Here is a 20,950-nt window from a genome sequence, read left to right as displayed (position 1 = left end):
AGGGCTGTTACAGTTGTCAGTTCTCTCTAGTGATCATAGTGTTTTAGCCAGTGTCCAACATTCTGATACTTTAACATGCTGAATAGTTGCAAGGCAAACATCTTGGACAGACCCTGTGATAATAGATAAATCAGACACCTGTTCTAAGATAGGGTGACCATATGAAAAGGAGGACAGGGCAGTGGAATTCCCTCTTCATCACAACAGTTAAAGCTACACTAGCTATAGTAGGGTGACCATATTTGGGAAACCAAAAAAGAGGACACCTAGCATGTGTGTGTGGAAGCAGCTTTCTGAATCCTGCAGAAAATACGTTATTCCCCCGCCACGTTAAAGAACCCGATTGGAGTGGAGGAGGGGAAAGGATTTCATTCTGCACCACCACCATCCACTCCAATTGGGGCCTTTTCTATAATGTCCACGAATGACCCACTTTCCCCTTTAAGACCTCAATTGGAGCGCGGGGTGGGGGAATGATGTGCCTCAAGAAAGCATGTCATTCCCTCCTGCCATGCTAATGGCAGCCTTAAAGGGGAAGGTGTGTCATTCCAGGACATTATTGAAAATTATAGAAAATCCCCCCTGACACCATGGAAAGAACAAAAACCAGGACAAATCCGGGGAAATCCTGACAGTTGGTCACCCTAGCTATAGTAGAGTAGCCAGATACAAAAGAGGGCAGGGCTTCTGCAGCTTTAACTGTTGTGATGAAGAGGGAATTTCACCCTCTTCAATTGACACCTGCTTAAATTCCCTTTTCTACATTACTGTTAAAGATACAGAAGCCCTGTCCTCCTTTTCATATGGTCACCCTTTCTAAGAGTATGTCCATCTACAGAGCAGGCTTAAACTAATTTAACAGCCCCTTTCTCCAAAGAACATATGAATTGTAATACCATGTGTATGGGATAAGGATCTTTAACAAACAGTTCTGAACAATCTCAGTGAACTACAATTTCCAGGAAGCTCTACAATGGAAGTTCCATGTATCTCTTAAATAGTATATTTCCCCTATATAAACATCGCAATGCCAATATCCATGGGCAAGTTTCCACTATATGTTTACTTAGTCAGGGAGATTTTCCAAGTTTTGAGGTCATCCGTATGGCATTTGTTTGCTTTAATGTTTCTTGGGTTTGGGGGTGGGGAGGGGATTTCCCAGCTGAATACAAATCTGTCTGTACCTAAGCAATAAACTAAAGGGAAGGGTGGCAGCTAAGATGGCTGATACCAACTCCTTGCCAGCAAAAACCTAGTCTTGCAGCCACACTGTTTAATCAAGTTTGAAGAAAATTTAAGTGCAAACTAATATTAGGCCAAATACTTCTCTCAAAGCACTTTATGGTGCAATCCTATGGAAGCTTAGACAAAAGTAAACCCTACAGCTCACAGCATGCCCCAACCAAACAAGCTGGCTGGGGGATTCTGGGAGTTGTAGGACTTATTTCTGTCTAAAGATGCATAGAATCGCACTGTTAGATGCTTAAGTTGAAAAATTGCAAAAAGGAGCCAACTGAAATTTATTTGTGGCCGCAGTGTAAAAATGTGAACAAAATATATTATCAAAAGGAATGCATTAGTCATACGTTTTCCGCAGGATGGCCTGTTAACTATGCACTATGGTTTATTTTTTAGCAAACAAACTACCTTAAGAAGCCATGGCTTGCTGTTGTTGGGTTGCTCATGGAGGTTAATCAGTCACACTGCACAGTTAATGAGCAACCCCGCAGAAAACACGCTGTATCGAGACAACACAATAAGCCATCCTGCAGAAGAAGCACTGCATCCAAACAACATAACCTATATTCAACAACAACCCACACTGGGTGGGTTTGTGTGCTGTGTGAACCATCTCTGTGTCTTTTCCATATGTTACAACTTGATGAACTCTTGCAAAGAGTCTTTAAACGTTTGGCTAAAAAATGGCTATGATACAGCAGTTTAATGATTTCCCTTTGAATTTTGCCAGTTTAGATTCTATCCAAACTTCATGGAAATAAACAGCTGCCTGATCTCTGTAATACGGTTGTGGAATCCCATTATTTTGCCTCTACTATACGGCTGGGGAACCTTGGCCCTTCAGATCTTGTTGGACTCCAATTCCCACCAGCTACAGCCAGCCTGAGTAGTGGTGAGAGATTATGACACTGGTCATTCATCAACACCTGGAAAGCCACAGGTTCCACAGTTCTGCTCTACTATATCTTCAATAGAAATATTTTACATGCCACCTACTAATTAAAATATTTGAAACAATAGTTTAGCAAAGTATCAGAAAACTTACAATCATACTGCAGAACTAGAATCCATATAGGTTGGTACATAGGAAGCTGCCTTATACAAGTCAGCCCATGAATCTGTCTGGCCCAGTATTGTTGACAGCAGTGGCATCCCAGTGTCAGACAGAATTCTGTCCTAGTCCTACCTGGAGATTGGATCTGGAACCTTCTGCGTGCCAAGCATGTGCTGTACCAATAAGTCATGGCGCTTTACCAGCAAAGGTACAGCAAATCCATCAAGTGCTGCTAAATTAGTAGGGTTTATTATCTGTCTAAACAACCAAATCCCAATGGAACAAGAACCCAACACAGCATTGGCTTTACTCTTGCTGCTCTTTGAAGTAGTGGCCTTTGGTGGTTGACCTACCTGTGGCAGACCCAGTAAAACATAGTAACCCCACAGGATTCAGTAGTTTCACTCTGAAGAGGGCAAGGCTTCTTCTCACTCTGCCACTGATATAGTTGAGCCCCAGTTGCTGACTATCTTGGCAACAGTCATAATGGCGAAGGCCTATGGAGGGGGTGTAGGGGAGATGCCAGCCAGCCCTTACCCCAGCCTTGCTATTGATTTCTTTCTGGGGCCAGTGTCAAGCCCAGTTAAAAAAAAAATCTCACACACCTGGAAGTCAGTTGTTACAGTTGCCAGGTGTGGGGCTTCCTTTTACTCTGCCACTGATGTCACCTAGCTCCAGCCACTCACACACTCAGTGGTGACCATTGGCTGGGAGAGACAGTTACTGGGTTTGGATGATTGTAGGGGGAAAGAATTTACATTATTACCCTCAATGCAGTGCAGGTTGCCATGTCATCTGAACCCAGGGCACAGCGTGGTGTGGCATGACATGGTGGCAGTGGCTTCTTTGACTTGCAGTTGGGGTTGTGGGGTGGGTGAGAAGCCACCTGTCATGTTTCTTAACATCTCCTGCCTTTTTCGGAGATAATATCAAGGCTTGCTAAGTAATCTACAAAGCTTTATTTAAGCAATAAACTAGGGTGACCATATGAAAAGGAGGACAGGGCTCCTGTATCTTTAACAGTTGCATAGAAAAGGGAATTTCAGCAGGAGTCATTTGTCTATATGGAGCACCTGGTGAAATCTCTTCATCACAACAGTTAAAGCTGCAGAAGCCCTGCCCTCTTTTGTATCTGGCCACTCTACCATAGCTAGTGTAGCTTTAACTGTTGTGATGAAGAGGGAATTTCACCCTCTTCAATTGACACCTGCTGAAATTCCCTTTTCTACATTACTGTTAAAGATACAGGAGCCCTGTTCTCCTTTTCATATGGTCACCCTACCCTTGATGAGATAAGCTCTGGAGAGAGTTCACTCCCAGCTGGTGAAGAGCTTGTGAGAGCTTTCTCCCCCACTGGTACAGGCTGGCCTGTTTCTGGTGCTTTCTACTTCAGAGTCTGATTCTGATTGATCACTTGAAACACCTTCTTCCAACCCAGAGAGCAGAGCTAGACATGATACCACCCCTGCCACGCCATGCAATGGATTTGGACAAGGCAACCCGCTTTGCATCACAGATAATTAGGCAAATTATGGTCACATGACCAACACACATGGGGGAGGGGAAAGAACCCACAGTGGGTTCTTTAACCTAGCGATTGCCCAAATGTGGCCAAAGATTCTAATGTGGCTGTACAAAAGTTCACCAGTCTTGGACCAGTTTTCTCTTAGAATATTATCTCATCGTTATTGTGCAGCTAAAATGGCATGTTGACATATGTGTGCAGAGCACATTTCATTAGGGTGTGAACCCAGGGATTTTTTTTAAGGTTAACATTTATTGAATACTCAATCATAAACATTATTTTTATTCATTTTTTAAACACCATAGACACTGATGCACTACTCTGCATTCGGCTTACCTGACCAGAGGAAGGCAATTGCAGGGGACGGGGCGGGGGGGGGGGGGGATGAGGAGATGCTCATCAAGCCCCAGCATTGATGGGGCTTTGTGGTGATACTGGCTGGAGGAGGGGCTTATGAAATGATATTAGCGTTCAGGGTCTCTCCTCCTGGCCTCTTTAAAGTGTAGCCTGGCAGAGAGGTTCCCATTGCTCCTGTTGCAAGGAGCAATGGTGTATTGTCAGGGGCAGTGGAGCAGCCAGAAGGCAGCTGGAAGACTGTTCCCACTGCGTCTGGATCCTACTCAATGCCCCCCTCAATTCAGCACTAATTGCTTGAGACATTAGGGTGTGCCTGGGCACACCCCTATGCATGTTGAAATATATGCATGTAAACAAAAGATAGGTCTGATAACATTAATTCTCCTATGTCTACATAAGTAATTTATGGCATTTATTATATGATACTATAATGAACATCTTATTCAAGTTGTTTTTCACCACAAAAATAATTACTAGGGAAAGTGGATGAGAAGACCTAAGCCAATCTCAAGACAAGGAGAATCTTCTGAATTAGTGCAGCAGTTCTTCTCCAAAGAAAAACGGCTACAGGTATTTTAATTTGTTCTTGGGAAATTTGGTAAAGAGAATTCACATCTATTTTAACTTTATCTTTTATTGTTGCCATTATGCTACCACTAGATCTTTTTAGCCTGCAGGACCTATTTGAGTTTCCAAGTGGGAAAAATATGGCCAAAACTTCACATTTCTTCTGGTTTCTTTTACAGTCCATTAATTTCCCAGAGGTATGAATGCCATATAAATATATCAGTACAATCCTGCCAGGTTTGGGGGAACAACCCTTGGTATGTAATCAGCATAAGTATCTAGTTTATATCTCAATTTGATTTCTTACATGATCTTTATGTAGTAGTAATCTCTTACTGTGGCATACTAGTACTGCAGTCAAGCTGCTTAACAGGATGAACCTTCCTCAGGTACCTTGCACATTATCCTGCTAGGATAATAATGCTGGTGTATACCTCTCTCAAGCACCATCACAGTGACAGTAAAACATATCTATAAGGAGCGGGTATTATATCAATTACTACTCCCATGGTTTTGAAACACATGTTACTGAAACCATAATTTAACTATAGTAAATATAAAACTGTGCTGCTGGCTGCCATTTGTTAATGCTGTTGAAGCTACAGGCATGAGTGACTAGACTGTGACTCTTCAGTGTCCCAATATGAACAGAAGCAGAATTAAAAGAAACCCCAGCCAGGAAAGTGTGCTGTGGCACAACTACTCTTGCCCGTTCTGTATTCCAGCTTTTCCCAATAGCCTTCTCCAAACTGGTGCTCTCCATATGCATCAGTCTACAAGTACCATCATTCCTAGCCAATATGCTCATTGGTTGGGCTAGCTGGGATAATGGGAGATGTAGCTCACTCACCGTATCTGGAAGGTGTCAGCTTGGGGAAGGCTGATCTAATGAATACAATAAAAATGGAATGGAGAGGGAAAAGGAAACCAAGCACATGGGAACAAGATTATCCAACTTGTTTAATTTATTCCTTAATATCACAGCTGTACAATTTTCATACATACAGAAGGAAATGCACACTGGCTATACCATGGCATGTGGGTGCATTTCCAATTATAATACAGTTAAGTGCAACTCCACTTGAAAATGTACATTTTTACAACTTATACAAAGTAAAGACTGCTACACTATTATCTGTGACAGTATAAAGCTTTGATTTATGTTAAGTTTCATTACTAAACCACTTCCTGGTTAAATACAAAATATACTAAATCATTTTTAAAAGGCCCTTGTGGTACTTGGCCAGTATATAAAATATGTTGTGTAAAATTTAACCTTTTGCATTTTAAAAAATAAGCTTGTAGCTGTAGTTAAACACTTGTTATTGAGCTGCTAGAATGACACATTTAACAGGAGCCATACTGTAACTTCTTTGCTATTGCATTGATCGTCACCAGAAGAAATTTGCAACCTGACCTTAAACACATCCCTTAGAAGCAAGTCCCACTGAAACAATGGGCCTTAATTCTCAGTAAAATGTTTAAAGTACAGTGTAAGGCTGTAACGCTAAACCACTTTCTTGGAAGTAATTATGACAGAAACAAACAGGACCTCCTTCCAAGTAAACAGCCATAATCCAACTCAGAATTAATTGCACTTAAGGCCACTGAAATCAGTGGGCATAAGCATGCTACACACTGTGTTGGATTGTGGTCAATGTGTTTAGGATAAGTTTGCAGTGTACTGCTGCTTTATTTAAACAGACTATAGAACAATTTTCTGGAAAGATAAACAGCATTCCTTTCTAAAGAAAAATTGAATGCTATCCAAGACATATTTACTATCTACATTTTCAATGGCAGAGTCTTACCAACTTGTGAAACACACGTTTTTCATAAGATGAACCCAAACATTACTCTTACTTCACTGTATGTTTTGGCCTATAGACCATGTTCTTGTTTACAGCTGTACCAAAAGGAAAAAAACAAACATTTCCTCGATTGCCATCCCTATTACAAGAATGGTTTGATTTATAGCCTCCTTTAAAAATATACATTTTACAATCCTGGCACCTCAACAAAAGGTGATACAGAGAATAAATATATGTTTTCAAGGCTTTATTCTCTTCTGATTCAGAAACTACCTGTTGTAGGCCCTTTCTTTTTTAGATTTCTCCAGTGCTTTGTCCATAGTTTTCTCATTTTCTCCCCTACATTTGGGACAGTACCACTTGCCCTTTGGTTTATGATTGAGTCCCACACATGAGAAGTGAAACCATTCAATCGGGCATTCGTCATTATCACAGCCTATCATTTCTCCATAGGAGACCTGATTACACAGACAGTAAGTTGGCTCATTGGGGTCAATGGGGAGGTCTGCTGGGGAAGCCTCCCTCTCTGCTTTGGCCTTAGACCTCTTCTTTTTCTTGGAAGTTTTTGCTTTCTTCTCCTTTGGAGTTCCTGAGGTGATATCATCATGATCATGATTATTCGAAGCATTCTCTCGATTTTCATTATTTCTTTGCCGCCGGGACCGTTTGTTGTTGGGCTTCTCGGCCTGAGTGATTGTCTCATTCTTTGACTTATCTTGGTTAGCTTTGCCACTGTTTCCAGTGGTGTCATTAGTCTCTGGGCAGGTTTCAAACAGTTCAACATGACTATCCACTTGCCTAGTTCTGTTTTCAACAAGTTCCACCATTTGGCTGACAATCTGAATCTTTTCATCTCCTAGTTCTTGACTGCGGATCAGTGCTCTCTGTATGCAGTGCAACAGCCTCCTCTTTTGTACTGCATCAGTCTCTCGTTTGAATTTTTCATAATAATCATCCAGCTCCTTTAAGATCTCTATGAAAAAAGGATAAAATTATATTATTTATCAGCCTTGTATATAATACAGCAGAGGTACTCAAGCTTTGTCAAAGAGATTTTGTCAAGAGGGAAAAGCTCCCTACGGTTTAACTAGGACGTTTTGGTTCTTAAGTCAGAGACTTGGATGCAAGGTGCGCCAAAATATAATAGTCTACTCCCATATGAAATTTATGCCCCCTGCTCTCATATAAATCTAATTGTATCTCAAAATTTTCCTCAAAGCCTCTACTCCAGATCATCTGCAGTCTGGTCCAGGATTATCTGGTATAGGGCTCTACCAGTAAAGCATTACAATTGTAGAATTCCTACCCTAGGGAAGCTTGCTCTACCTTCTTTGTTTACTATCTCAACCAAGCAAAAGCTGTGCTTTTCCAGAGAGTCTTTGGCACCCTCTAAGTTTGAGGTAATGCTTTATTTGTGCTCTGACAGTCTTCTTTCTGCTGCTTAAGAAATGAATTATTTCTGCTTTTATTTTGCTTATGGCACACCCATATTTTTATTTTGTGAGGTGCCTTGGTGATCTTTTCTTAGTTCAAACATCAGGATAACAACAAGAGTTCAAAGGAAGTCAAAATTTAAACCAGCCTTTTCCAACCTGATGCTCTCCCATGTTTTTGACTTACGACACCCATCAGCTCCAGCCAGCCTGGCCAATAGTCAGGAATGTTTAGGGTGACCATATGAAAAGGAGAACAGGGCTCCTGCATCTTTAACAGTAAAGTGCAAAAGGGAATTTCAGCAGGTGTCAATTGAAGAGGGTGAAATTCCCTCTTCATCACAGCAGTTAAAGCTACACTAGCTATAGTAGAGTGGCCAGATACAAAAGAGGGCAGGGCTTCTGCAGCTTTAACTGTTGTGATGAAGAGGGAATTTCACTCTCTTCAATTGACACCTGCTGAAATTCCCTTTTGTACATTACTGTTAAAGATACAGAAGCCCTGTCCTCCTTTTCATATGGTCATCCTAGGAATGTTGGCAGTTGTAGTCCAAAACATCTGGAGGGCATCAGGTTGTGGAAGACTTGTTTAAATGAAGTTGAAATATGTAAAATTTAAGCAAATTAAGAATGCAGCTTTATTTTGAAGCAAGTGCCATTAAAGCACTTTTAAGGCGGTGCTATACAATCCTAGACCCATCTACTCAGAAGTAAGCCCATTGAGCTCAATAGGTCTCCGGTATTCGTGGTTGATGAAGGCTACCTTTTAAAAGGGGGAGGGGGAAGTAGCCAATGATAAGTAACGCGCCCACCCCACCGCCCCGCAGCAGCTGACAGGATTATTAGTACGGTCGTAGTACAACTGCGGGCGGGAGAGAGACCGTTCATAGCCACCCCACCCCCACGATAGCAGTCAGTCGCGCGGCTTGAGGGGAGGAGCCTTTGACGACCAGCGACCGCCTCTCACGCATCAGCGACCGCCCTAAAGGGCGGAGCGAAAACCGCAGGGCGCGCGCCAGGAGCGGGAAGGGAAGTATATACGTGCCCCGCCCCTTCGCCTAGAGTGTGCTCGCGCCTAATCAGGCATTGGTGGAGGGCGCTGCTCGTCACTCCCGCCTCCCGGCCCTTAGCCAGCCAGGGAACGCCTGCCTTTGTCCCGCCTCCTCCTTTTCAGGGAATGAGGCCGCTCCCTGCTCTTCCCTCCCACAGGATGCGTTTTCGAGGTCCATTGTTCTTAGAAGGGAAGTGGCGGTACTGAGAGAGAGTGAGTGTGTATGTTTCTCTCCTCCCCGCCTCATTACGTCCATCTTCAACCGAACATACGCGAGGACAAAAATTTGCTCAGGCGACCAATCAGCACCCGGCATCTCCATCTAGAGCCCGTCTTGGACGAAACTGGCCAGTCAGAATAAGGAATCACGCCAATAGCCCGCCCACTACCTAAAGAGCATCTCCACCAATCAGAAGGGAAATCCCCAAACAAATACCCGCCTCCTTTACTACTAGCGTTCCAATCATGTCCTGGGGGTGGAGCGATGGCGGCCCTCATCTTCCAAATCAACCCGTCAGTCATCGTGAGCTTTTAACGCTTCCTGCAACTAGGGGAGCCAATCATTCACTGAGAAGCAAACGGGGCAGTTCGAACTATTACAACAACACCGCCCCCTCCTTCGCTTTCCACCGTTCGGTTTTGTCAGCGTCACTAGAAGTCGAAGCTCCACAGAGAATTCAGGAGAACTAATCATTGAGCAAGAGGGCGGGGCCATGGCTGTTTCATGAGGGAAGTTCTAGCCAATAATGGAAAACGGAGGTGGGGCAAACACAATAGGCGAATGACGGTGAGGTATAAAAGGTGCTGTGACGGCGCCTCTCACTCTCTTTTTAGAGCTCAGGCGCAGAGGCGCCTCCCTTTAGCGCAGTCGAGTGCTTACAACGGATTGAAATGCCCGCCCTTGTCCTTTAACAGTATTCCCCTTTCCCTCATCCCTGCTCAGCCAGGCATTTACACCGTCAAGTTAATGTTTGTTTCCTCCCTTTCTTTCTTTCTTATCTACAGCCTCCCTCTCTTCTCGCTCTTTTCTTCCTACTTACGACATATTAAAACTCCTCGCCGCACGAAAGGTCTCAAATGGATACTTGCTGCTTCGCCCTCGCCTTCATAAGCGCAGGAATAACCTGACAGGTTTCCACCCTCCTCCTTGCCGCCGGAGAAATGGGGAGTTGAATGTGTTACGGGCACCCCGGTGTCACCTCTACCACCAGCCATAGCACTCTTTCCACCACCCCTCCCCACCCCTTTTACCTCTCGCAGCTCCAAGTGACAAAGGACCTTTCAGGTCCCCTCACTAACTAAAACCACCATTTCCTTGGCTGCAGAGTGACACACACACACAGAGAGAATACAGCCTCCTTCCATAAGACCTGCAAAATACTGTATGAGTTTCAGGAGGGAGGAAAAGAAGAGGAGGAAAGGGGAGGGGGCACTCAGTAAGCAGCACATCCCCAGCCCACACAGTATTTATATAATCCCCCTCCACTTTCCATTCTCACCCCCACAGATACTTGAAGGGAGGGGGCTGTTTTAAAAGCAAATCCCATTGAAAAAAGAGGGAACGAAGGAAACAAGCCCGGCCCACCCCCCTTCCACTCTCAATCTAATCCACCCTCCCTCTCTCTCTTACTAGCACCCTCTCCTACTACAGCCATTGCAAATACTAGAAATTCCTCAGTGTTGTGCTGTAATCGCTCTCCCCCTTCTTTCTCTCCGTTCCCCCCACCACTGTCCCACTGTACCCAGAAAACATTCTCTCTCAAACCAGAGAAAGAGAAACAGCCGCCTCAGTGCCCCATGCGTCCTGATTCCCCTGCCCCTCCTCTACCCCTACTGCTGCTGCCGCCGCCGCCTTTTTGTCCAGCATTTTTTACACCTAAAAAGCCAAGTCCTCGCTTAATATCAGAAGCCAAAAAGACCTTTTGTTCCGCCCCAAGGAAAACACACACACCAGGCAATCGCTGCAGAGCAACCCCTTCTCTCCCCGAAAATCTCTCTGGATTTCTGCTTGCCTTCTCACAAATAAATAAATAAAAAAAGCTACCATCCGCTTCGGGATGAGGGGGAGGGGGGAGAAGAGAAAAGACACACACACACACACAAGAGATCATCTCTGCAGAAAAGGCAAATCTATATAGCTTCTACATACTCTCGCACACGAACACATAAAGGAGAAAGCACTTACCTTGATATTTGGCGTCGATTTCCCTCATCACGGAGACGTTTCTCTGCAGATCGAAGGGCAGAGATTCGATGGAGTCCAGGTAATCCTCCACATAGTTCGCTAAATGAAGCTGCTCTCCGTTTGCAGGATTCAACATTTTCATCCGGCCGAAAATTGTGTATATTTATCCTCCTCTCTCACCCTTATGGGCGAGAGTTTTCCTTTCAAACACAGCAGTCTCGATGGCAGAGGCTCAATCCTCAGCCGCTTCTCTTTCCGTCTCCTTTCCCTTGGATCTAGTCAAAAAGACCACCAAAAAAGCTACATCGAAGTCTTTTCTTCCGAAAGCAGGCAGGCAGGCACACTCACAGTCCGCGAGTCCCTACAGCCCCAGAGCAGCAGTAGCAGCTGATTGAATGGCTGTCGTTGTCGGTAACTCACCAAGGAGGTGGTAGGAACAATCAGAGGGATTTGTGTGTGTGTGTGTGTGTGTGTGTACAAGAGAGGGGAGGGAGAAAGGAGAGGAAGCTCTTAAAAAACCAGATCTCCCCCAGACAAATAAGATCGGTTCTGTTAAAATGTCTGGCAGAAGGAAGGAGAAGCTTCTCACGGTGAATGCAACTGCTCCTGTTCCGCCGGTGATATTAATGCAGCCTTCTCTATACGCCGCACTTGATCCAACGTGGAAACCCAAATACCAGTTTCAAACACTTGGGAAACATTCAGCCCCGCCAGCTAGTGCGCGTGCGCACCACTCCCATACGCTTCCCCCCACCTTCACGGAACAGCAGCAGAGACGCTCAATGTGCCTCTATCTATATAGTCATTATATTTCCCCCCTCCCTCCCTACCTACTCGCAGTGAAGGAAGTGAGATCGCATGGGGGGGGGGAGGGAGGAGCACTTCATAGCTCAGTTGCTGCTAACATGCACGGGAGGGGGGAGTTGGGCATGTGTCTCGTGTGTGGTTCGGGACCGAAATATTGCTTTCTTCTACTTCGCTTATGCACAAAACAACAGGTAAAACGGTTGTCATGCTAACTCGATTTGAGTGGGAACTTGGGCAGTGCACCGCTCAATGGAGAGCGTACATGCGTCTTAAAAGAGCAAAACAGAGAGGGACGTGTGAAGTTTGTGGGCGGTGTTTGCTTAGGCTGCCTCTTCGCTTGCCCGCCCTGTGTGGCTGCAGAGCACTGGCAACAGGAAGCGTTGAAAGATCTGGACAAAATTTGCGCTGGTGCTTTTGCACTTGTTTAAAGGGGAGCGACATAAACTTCGAAGAGTTGGTTTGTAGCCTACGGCAGATGACCGAGATCCCGTCTTCCTCGTCTCTCATCCTTTCGGCCTCAGCAGGAAGCCCTGATTTGTGACAACACACAAATCTAAAAAGAGAAAACTCGCCGTGCAGGCACGCTATTGCAACCCGTCCATCCTCCTTTTGCATTGTCTGCCTCTCCCAGTTTGCAGGACTTTTCTCACTTGAAGAAAGAGGATGTCTCCTTCCCTCCTTGAAACCAACAACCCGAGCAACTGCATCAATAATTGTAATCCGGTAAAGACAGCACTGCTGCCCAATCAAACCTCAGTTTATACTCCATCCCTCCACTTTGCTATCCAATGACAAGCTGCAGGTTAGAAGCCCGGAAGAGAGAAGCGATCAGCGCATGGGCAAACCTAATTCGTAGGCGAGGAGAAAATGGAGGATGCGACGTGAAAAAGTGAACTACATTTCCCGACACGCTTTGTGGTTTTTTGCGATGCCGCATGCGCGTGGGTTATGGCCATTGCAGTCCGAGATGGGGTAGCCCTAGTACTATAAAGGTTGGCTGATCTGAAAATCAAAGCACACCCAGCTGCAGAAAACAAAAGGAGGGAACGGTTGTGATGTGGAGCAAGGATAGTATCAGGATCGGGTGGCTGGCAGTTATTTGTATATGAATTTATTCAAACGCGCTTTCCCCTTGATAGCCTAGAACTGATGTTGAGATAATCATCTCTAAATAGTCACGTTTTTTTAAAAGTACTTTTGTGATGATGACCTTATGGTAAAGGAAGGTAGATTTGAAGACGATGAGCATATCGAAGAAACACTAGAGAAATGTGGACTTGAGGCGGGTGGAGAGTTTCGTGCCTGAAGAATTTTTACAGCTATGGAGCTAACAGCGTAGGGTAGAAGGAAGAAGGCCAGCTTTGTGAGGGGTAGCTTAAATTTGTATTATAGTACAGCAAAATTTCCTTCCCCCACGCCCACAGTCTTCCGCTGATCTCTCGAAATCTTAGACCATTCTTACCCAGTGAATTTTCCAAAAGAACGGATATGTTTTTACAGCCGTGGAATTCATTGCGTGGGTTTTGAGCACTTCCCGTCACCTGCGTTGTTGGGAGGGTAAATTTAGAATTTTGAAACACTTTGTAGCTGGAGATGCGCTATAGAAATGAACAAGACTGTTGAGAAATACCTAGTAAACATCTAGCTTTGCTGCTTGCTTTTAACGCACATGCAGAGGGGCATTGCCGCCTTTGGATATTTAAGTTTAAAAGCACAAGGTTTAAATGGGTCTAAAAATAACTATAGTCTGCGTAACTAGGATGGCGGTAGAATACCCGTCTGGAAGAGGGAGGGCTGATCTGGCAGGCAAGAACTAGTAGCCTGCCCGGTTTAAGAGATCCCTAGAAAAAGATAAAAACAGGCAGCCACCCTTTAATCGGCGAAGACCTTAACAATTGCTGACTACATGCACGAGGGAGAAGGAGGCATCAGCTGCTCCCACGGATATTTACTTATCTGAAGTAATATCTCGGCAGCTTCTGGAAATAGCATAACCAAGCCCGCCTCGGCGGGGGTGTTCTTCTTTAAAAGCAAGGGACGTTATTCTTTCCAGACGGGTAGGTTAGAGAAAATAGGCGGCAAGCACCGCAACCATTTCCATGAAGAGGTCGTAACAATCAAGAAAAATCCGGGGACCTTTCCATAGAAGGCGCTTTCCTTTATTCCGTTCTCTCTCTTCCACACCCTGCTCCCAAGGAGAGGGATCCGGATTTGTCCTGAAAGGGAGAAAGCTCGTTTCTCACGAGGCAGAGTTTCACTGATCTGTTGCTGCTTAAGCCATGATCAAATAGTGAATCTCAATGATGGCAGAAGGGGAGGAGCTTTTCTAAAAGACACGGTGCTTTGTTGTCTTCAGCTTTTGCCGCTGATTGTCAGTAAGGTTCCCTTTTCTCTTCCTCCTGTATTCTTTTGGATCAGGTAACAATGGCTATATTAAACACAACAACAAAATATAACCCCCAACCACTCGCTCTCGCACACACACACACACATATATATATCTACACAAACACCAACATCCTCCCTGGAAGCCCATTTGCTATGTCACTATGCTTCTTGGAGACTGCAGCCAGTCATTTGTTCATTGGCTCTCGGAGCACCCATTCTTCCATAAATCTCCCCCACCCCCAGTCCCATACCTTGTTTAATGTCATGACTGGCATAAAAGGCAGTGATATTCCTAAATGAGCAATGGGCAGAAAGTAGATCTCCAGGTGTTTTGGACTTCAGCTCCCAGCATTTCTTACCCACTGGCCATGCTGGCAGGGGCTTCTGGGAGTTGAAGTCCACAACATCTGGAAAACTACTTTCTGACCACTCTTGCCCTAAACAGTGCTCAAGCACATTTACAAGGGAACCTGTTCTTGTATGGACACAGCATTTCTGCTCCCAGTCAGGGTTCTATATTAAGATCCTATGAGAGATTACAGTATTATCTGGGATAGGAAGGCTTTTCCCAATGGTCAAGCTTTTGTTGTTGCTGCAAATCTATACATAGAAATTGGATCTGATGATAGTCCCTTAATTCAATCCCATTTATTTCAGTGCAAATGAAATAATGCTGTTGAAGTAGATCTGAGAATGTGTATAGTGTTCTCTTAAGATATTTTACATGTTACACTCAAAGCAATTTCTGCATAACTCATGGATGTTAGTTTTTAACACTTTATTTTAACAAAGTATAACAGATACAAGCAGACAAAACACATGTTACACAAGAATGGAGATGCAGGCTTGGATCCAGACCAAGGCTGCAATCCTGAACATGCTTATGTTGGAGCAAGTCCCACTGAACCAAATGGAACTTGATATGTCAGTTTCACTGAGGCAAGAAGGGGGTTGGAATAGTGTAGGAAATGGTGGTGGGATAGTATGGAACAAGAGTGAGCAACTTTTATGTTGGCTGCATTTCCTTAGGGCTAGTGTGTGTGTGTGTGTGTTGGGGAGGGGCATATGGTAGCATTGGGCAGGGTCAGAACCAAAAGTGGTGGACCACCTCTTTTCTCTCTCTCTTTCTGCCACCCCCTTTTCTCTCTCTTTTCTTCCCCACCTGGGTTGCCAGGGAAGTGACAGATTGCTCTTGCCAGAGGTCTGACCTGATAGATTGCAGAGGGCTTTTGAAATTAGGCAGAGGGCTGCAGTTGGCCCACTGCGGAGCTAGAAGAATATTTGTGGGACTACATCTGAGTCTAGTTTGTTTATTTACTATTAATTAAAAGATCTATAAATCACTTTTTAAGATAAACCCTCCCAAGGTGCCATACAAGAAGATTTAAAACCAGAAATCATAATGAAACGATGAAATAATAATTAAAACAATGATTTTTGTTTTTTTAAAAATTGTAGTGCATTTGCCCCAGCATCTGAACTAGATAACTAGGAGAGTCATCTCTTCCACTAAACTGGAGGAGATGTGATGGCATTTAATGAAATAAGCAGAATTATTGTTATTATTTTTCAATGTATGAGTCACCCTATATCCAAAGCTCTCCGGATGACAGATATAATAAAAGCAAACACAATAAAACAGTGACAAAAACAATAAGACATTAAAATATTTTTCTGAAAAAGCGTTAAAAGCAGCAACAATATTTTACAAGAATTAAAAAAAGGTAAATATTCAGACAGCTAAAGATGGCAAAAATGATTTAAAAATGCACCATTAAACATGAAAAACACAAGCAGCGATTAAAAAACATTTTAAGGGCCTGGGAGAACAAAAAGGTATTTCGTTTGCACTGAAAAGTCAATAAAGTAGGCACTAAGCAAACTTATCTAGGGAGACGTTCTACAATTTGTAGACCACCACAGAAAAGGCCCATTCACGAGTAGCTGCCTGCTGAATCTCAGAATATGGAGACACTCAGAGCGGAGTGTCAGATGATGATCTCAGGGCACAGGCAGGAATGTATGGGAAGAGATGATATTTTTGTTACTGTGGCTCCAAGCTGTGGAAGTCTTTCTAGGTTAACACCAGCACCGTGGATTAAGCATGGAAATTATCTGGGAGCCAGCGGAGATGGTTAAATAGTGCTGTAATATTGTAATAATGCCCAGTTCCAGTCAATACCCATACTTTAAACTAACTGAAGTTTTCAGGCTGTCTTCAATGGCAGTCTGGCATACAAAACAAGGAGGTCATCACAATATGGACCACTGAAGTTGGGCGGTCACTATCCAGGCAGAGTCGTAGCTTCTGTACCAGCTTATGCTGCTAAAAGGCGCTTTGTGCCACAGATGACACTTGTGCCTCTAAAGAACAGTAGTAATATCCATTCACTGAAGTGGGGGAGGATAGAGTAAAATCCCAAATTGGGGAATAGTTACCAAGAGCATCTAGTTGGGAGCTCACTTCATATTTGGCATGCTGAAAGCAAAATCAAGAGGCCGCAGCTAGTCACGGACAGGACCAAGGGATTTTTCCAGGCTATTTTGGATATTATAGGCCAAAGACGGGGGAACCTCGGGCAGGGCAGGCCTGTGAGGTTGTCCCTGCTGGGATGGCCCCCTGTCCCTTGCCACACCCACTTTGCCTTTGATCCTTTTTGAAAGCGGTGGAATCAGTCGGCCGTGCATTACATTCCTAGAGATGTTTCCTCGGTAGATCTACCATGTTCAATGAGACTTACAGGACTGCAGCCTAGAACAGTACATTTAAGGTCGTCGTGGGACTTTCAAAGTCAAGGGGAGGGAGGGAGATTTGGAAGTAGAAAGAGACGAAGCAAGCAAGCTACCGAAGCTATTGCAGCCGAGGCGTCGTTTCCCCGGTGCTGGGAGTACCCGAATACATACTTACTCTCCGCCTTCCCCTACTAGTGTAGCAGCGAAAGCTCCGCCTTTTCCTGCTGGTCGCTGGCTGTAGCTACCGCTCTTCGCGGTAGGAGCACAGGCGGCGGCGGCTGTTCCTACAAGCGGAGAGGGCTGTGCAGCTCTTCCTTCCTCCTCCGAGCAGCTCCGGCGCCAGTACAGCGCCTCCCTCTTTCTGAGGGCGGAGGAGGAGGAGGAGGAGGAGCTCGCCGGAGTTCCCCCGTGCTTCCAGCCGGGCCATGCAGGCTGCGCGTCTGTGCGTTGCTGGCTTCGGTGCAAACAGCGCTCTGAAGGGAAGCCATTTCTGAAAACGGCGAGCGGCGGAGGCGGTGTCCTGGCCCGGGCTGGCCGTAGACAAGCATGTTTCGCGCTCTGACGACGCCTTGGGGCGCCGGCTGTCTGGGAGCTGCCGCCGCCCCCTGCTCGCTGTGGCCGGGTCTAAGGCGCTGCAGGACACCGTCCTTTGCATCCGGCGGAGCTGCTCTTGCTGTTGGAGGAAAGCGGCTGCCGGGCGAAGCTTCCCGGAGGAGGGGCTGCGGCGTGCCAGAGCACGGGACGAAGTGGATCAAGCCCACAGGCCGAGACACGGGCATCCAGACCTATAACAGCCTGAGCAGAAGTAAAGAGCCGCTCATCTTGAAGAACGCCGATGTGGTGACTTGGTAGAAGACTCACCATTCCTTGTCTATATTTGTATGGGTAGCTCAGCCTTTCCCAGCCTGGTGCCGTCCAGATGTTTTGGACTTCAACTCCCATCAGCTCTTGCTATCATGGCCAATGGTCAGGAATGCTGGGAGTTATCAAGAACATCTGGAAGGCTCCAGCTTGGAGGACTGGGATAGTGAAGAATTGTCATATAGGTAGTGACATTTTCTATTTTGCTTTTTAATCTTCTGGCAGGCAGTATTTCGCCATCTGCATGGTCACTGCCAGCCATAAAACCAACAGGTGTAGTAATATGAAGGCTAGGGGAGCTTTACCTGTTGAGTTTATGACACAGCTTGTGAAAGCGCAGAAGCCTTTCTAGGAGAGCAAAAGGTAGTAGTACAGTATGGGGCTAGCCGAATATTAACCAATAGGAGTAACAGCAAAATTTACTGGGGTTGATTTTACTTCAAAATAAGTTCTTAAGAGCTGAATGGGCATACACCTAGGATTGTAGCCTAGGCACTAAACTTGCAGGGTAGAATACACCTTGCAGGATTTTGCACAATGACCAGTCCATATCAGGGCACAGAAGGCCATATGCTAGATCTGGACTTGCAGTAAATTGGAACCAGATCAGAACCACAGCATAATGGACACCACCTCCAGCAGAAAAGAGAATGGCAGGAAACTTAAGCCAAGAGTGGGCAACTTCAGATGTTTTTGCCTACAACTTCCAGCATCCTTCAAGATTGGCTATGCTGGATAAAGCTGATGGGAGCTTTAGGGCCAAACATCTGCAGGGCCGCATATTGCCCACCCTTGCTTTAGGCCAAGAAGCAAGTGTATTTATTTGTACGTAAGCAAGGAGACCAGGCAAGGACCAAATCTAGTCTTCAGGTCCATTCCAAAAGCTGTTTATTGTTTGCACATCTAAGAGGCGGGTTTGAAAAATGCATGTTCTGAAGTGGGCCCTGAATCCAGAGGTCATATACTCCTGGGTAGGTTGTGGTTTTAGCTCTGTGCCCCCACCCACCCCTGACGCAAACCCTCAGGGGAGCTAGCTTAATGTGCCCGATACTTCAAAACTGTCTTCCCTCTGCAAGTGCCTTTAGCAAGTTGACTGCAGAGACATTGCCATGGACCCTCCTCATCCAGCTGTCAACCAGTGGCAGTTGATGTGCATTTAAAAACTGTTCATATTATTATGTCCTATTGCAGCCTTTCCCCACCTGGTACCCTCCAAATATGTTGGACTACTATGCTGGCAGGAGGATTATGAGAGTTGTAGCCCAACAGATCTGGAGGTTGTGGAAGGTTGTTGTGTTGCAAAAAATATATTATTGTTTATTTACAATGTTTATACTCCACTCCATATCTAAAGTAGATTCCGGAGCAGTGCACATAGGTATAACCAGGAAAAAGAAAGAAGATTTAAAAAGCAAATTAAAATTGTTCAATTTAAAACAACGGACCAGTAAAAACAGTGGCTAGTCAGTTGAGGAAGGCTTCTTGAAATACATTTGTTTTCAGGAGGCGCCGGAAGCAGCCTAGTGTTGCCGCCTGCCTGACCTCCAGGGGCAGGGAGTTCCAAAGAGCCACCACACTAAAGGCTCTTCTCTTGGTGGATTCCAATCGGGCCATAGGTCCATGTGGAACCACCAGGAGCATACCCTCTTTGAATTCCTCTGTGATTTTTCTCAATAGACCTTCATTTTATTCACAGGTATAGCTGTGGACCAACTGTATATGACCATGCACACCTTGGGCATGCTTGGTGAGTTTTTGAATATTACTGACTTTTACTGAAATTTGTATCCCTCCAGCTAGCTTAGTTTTTGAATAGATTGTAGTTATGAGCATATTATCACTGATTAGCGCATATTATTCAAAAATAAGCCCTTTTCCAGCATAGGGTGGGAGTTCGCCAAGAGCAACTTATCAGCTGTCTGTAGAATGAGAAGGAAGAGTGCAGTCCTATCCATGTCGCCTCAAAAATGTCTTCGTGTTCATTGGGCTTACTCTTAGGAATCTAAGTTTAGGATTGTTTGAGTGTAGTTAAATGCACCCAATTGGAGCATGGAAGAGGTGTTACAAAAAGTGTCATTCTGACATGGAGAAAATTCATTTTTGAGATCCAGAACGTGGTGGGTTGCTTTGGCTATGGTCAAAGAGTTAAGTCTAATTGTTCAGTTAGGACTCCCCAAGTGGAACTCAGTCAAACTTATTTCTGAGGAGACAGATATAAGATTGCACTGTAAGTGAATGGTCACTGTGTAACACAGTCTGCGTTTATCTTACATACATTTTGGTTTAGTATATAAAAAATACTTCTTGCATTTCATAGCCTTTTGGCTCCAATGTTTAGAATTCCCCCTCCAACCCAGTCTCATATGTATATCTTCCAGTTGAGAATAACCTTTCACACATCTGGTGATGTGGGCTCTTGCCCTCTCTAAAGCGTATGCCAAAATAAACCTGTTTGCCTCTTAGATTTCACAGGAATGTCGTTTAATAGTACACTCAAGTTACAATCTAATGTTGCATTATGAACTTCATGATTATTATAACACACATTTTTCTCTTTTTCAGCTCCTATGTTAGATTTGATATAATTCGAAGAATAATTACAAAGCTGTTTGGAAAGGAAGTAGTCATGGTGATGGGGATTACAGATATAGATGACAAAATAATTAGAAGAGCCAATGAGGTAGGAATAGAGTTCTGCCTGTAAAATCCATTGGATTAAGAAATGTGTGTTCCTGTTCTTTATAGGGCTTATATGACAGCCAATCTAGGCAGCAAAATAAAACTGTTCTTGTTTGACTTACTCCAAAAATATAGATCTTATGTGTGATCTGGGATATTTATAAGTTCCTTTTACTTCTCTTAGTAACTTCTTTATAGATGAAAAAATATACAAGGCTGGAGGGAGCATAACAGAGGTACTTCTCTTAATTGCATTTAAG

At 44.6% G+C, this 20,950-nt stretch overlaps 3 protein-coding genes across 7 annotated transcripts in view; 2 read left to right on the top strand and 1 right to left on the bottom strand.

Moving 5' to 3' along the window:
• ING1 (inhibitor of growth family member 1) overlaps nucleotides 1–11,896 on the bottom strand; it is a 71,686-nt gene extending 59,790 nt beyond the window's left edge. The window contains exons 1-2 of one of the 2 annotated variants that reach the window (XR_010025455.1): nucleotides 11,223–11,896; nucleotides 6,655–7,526 (exon numbers count right to left, since the gene is read on the bottom strand). Coding sequence is in view for 1 of the 2 variants with exons in the window: in XM_063126148.1 (XP_062982218.1) it covers nucleotides 6,823–7,526; nucleotides 11,223–11,364 (846 nt within the window). In the remaining variant the exon portion in view is untranslated. Of the gene's footprint in view, nucleotides 1–5,682; nucleotides 7,527–11,222 lie in introns of those variants that run through there. The other variant, XM_063126148.1, reaches the window with a different exon arrangement.
• ANKRD10 (ankyrin repeat domain 10) overlaps nucleotides 1–20,950 on the top strand; it is a 246,311-nt gene that overhangs the window by 52,162 nt on the left and 173,199 nt on the right. The gene's annotated exons all lie outside the window — the stretch shown is intronic.
• CARS2 (cysteinyl-tRNA synthetase 2, mitochondrial) overlaps nucleotides 17,526–20,950 on the top strand; it is a 34,017-nt gene continuing 30,592 nt past the window's right edge. For 3 of the 4 annotated variants that reach the window (XM_063126141.1, XM_063126139.1, XM_063126140.1), the window contains exons 1-3: nucleotides 17,526–17,998; nucleotides 19,708–19,758; nucleotides 20,574–20,691. In XM_063126141.1, the coding sequence (XP_062982211.1) occupies nucleotides 17,697–17,998; nucleotides 19,708–19,758; nucleotides 20,574–20,691 (471 nt within the window). In that variant the 5' untranslated portion in view covers nucleotides 17,526–17,696. The remainder of the gene's footprint in view (nucleotides 17,999–19,707; nucleotides 19,759–20,573; nucleotides 20,692–20,950) is intronic. The other variant, XM_063126142.1, reaches the window with a different exon arrangement.

This window comes from Elgaria multicarinata, chromosome 5 (assembly GCF_023053635.1).
Source record: "Elgaria multicarinata webbii isolate HBS135686 ecotype San Diego chromosome 5, rElgMul1.1.pri, whole genome shotgun sequence".
Lineage (NCBI taxonomy): Eukaryota > Metazoa > Chordata > Lepidosauria > Squamata > Anguidae > Elgaria > Elgaria multicarinata.
This window is presented reverse-complemented; position numbering and strand designations above follow the sequence as displayed.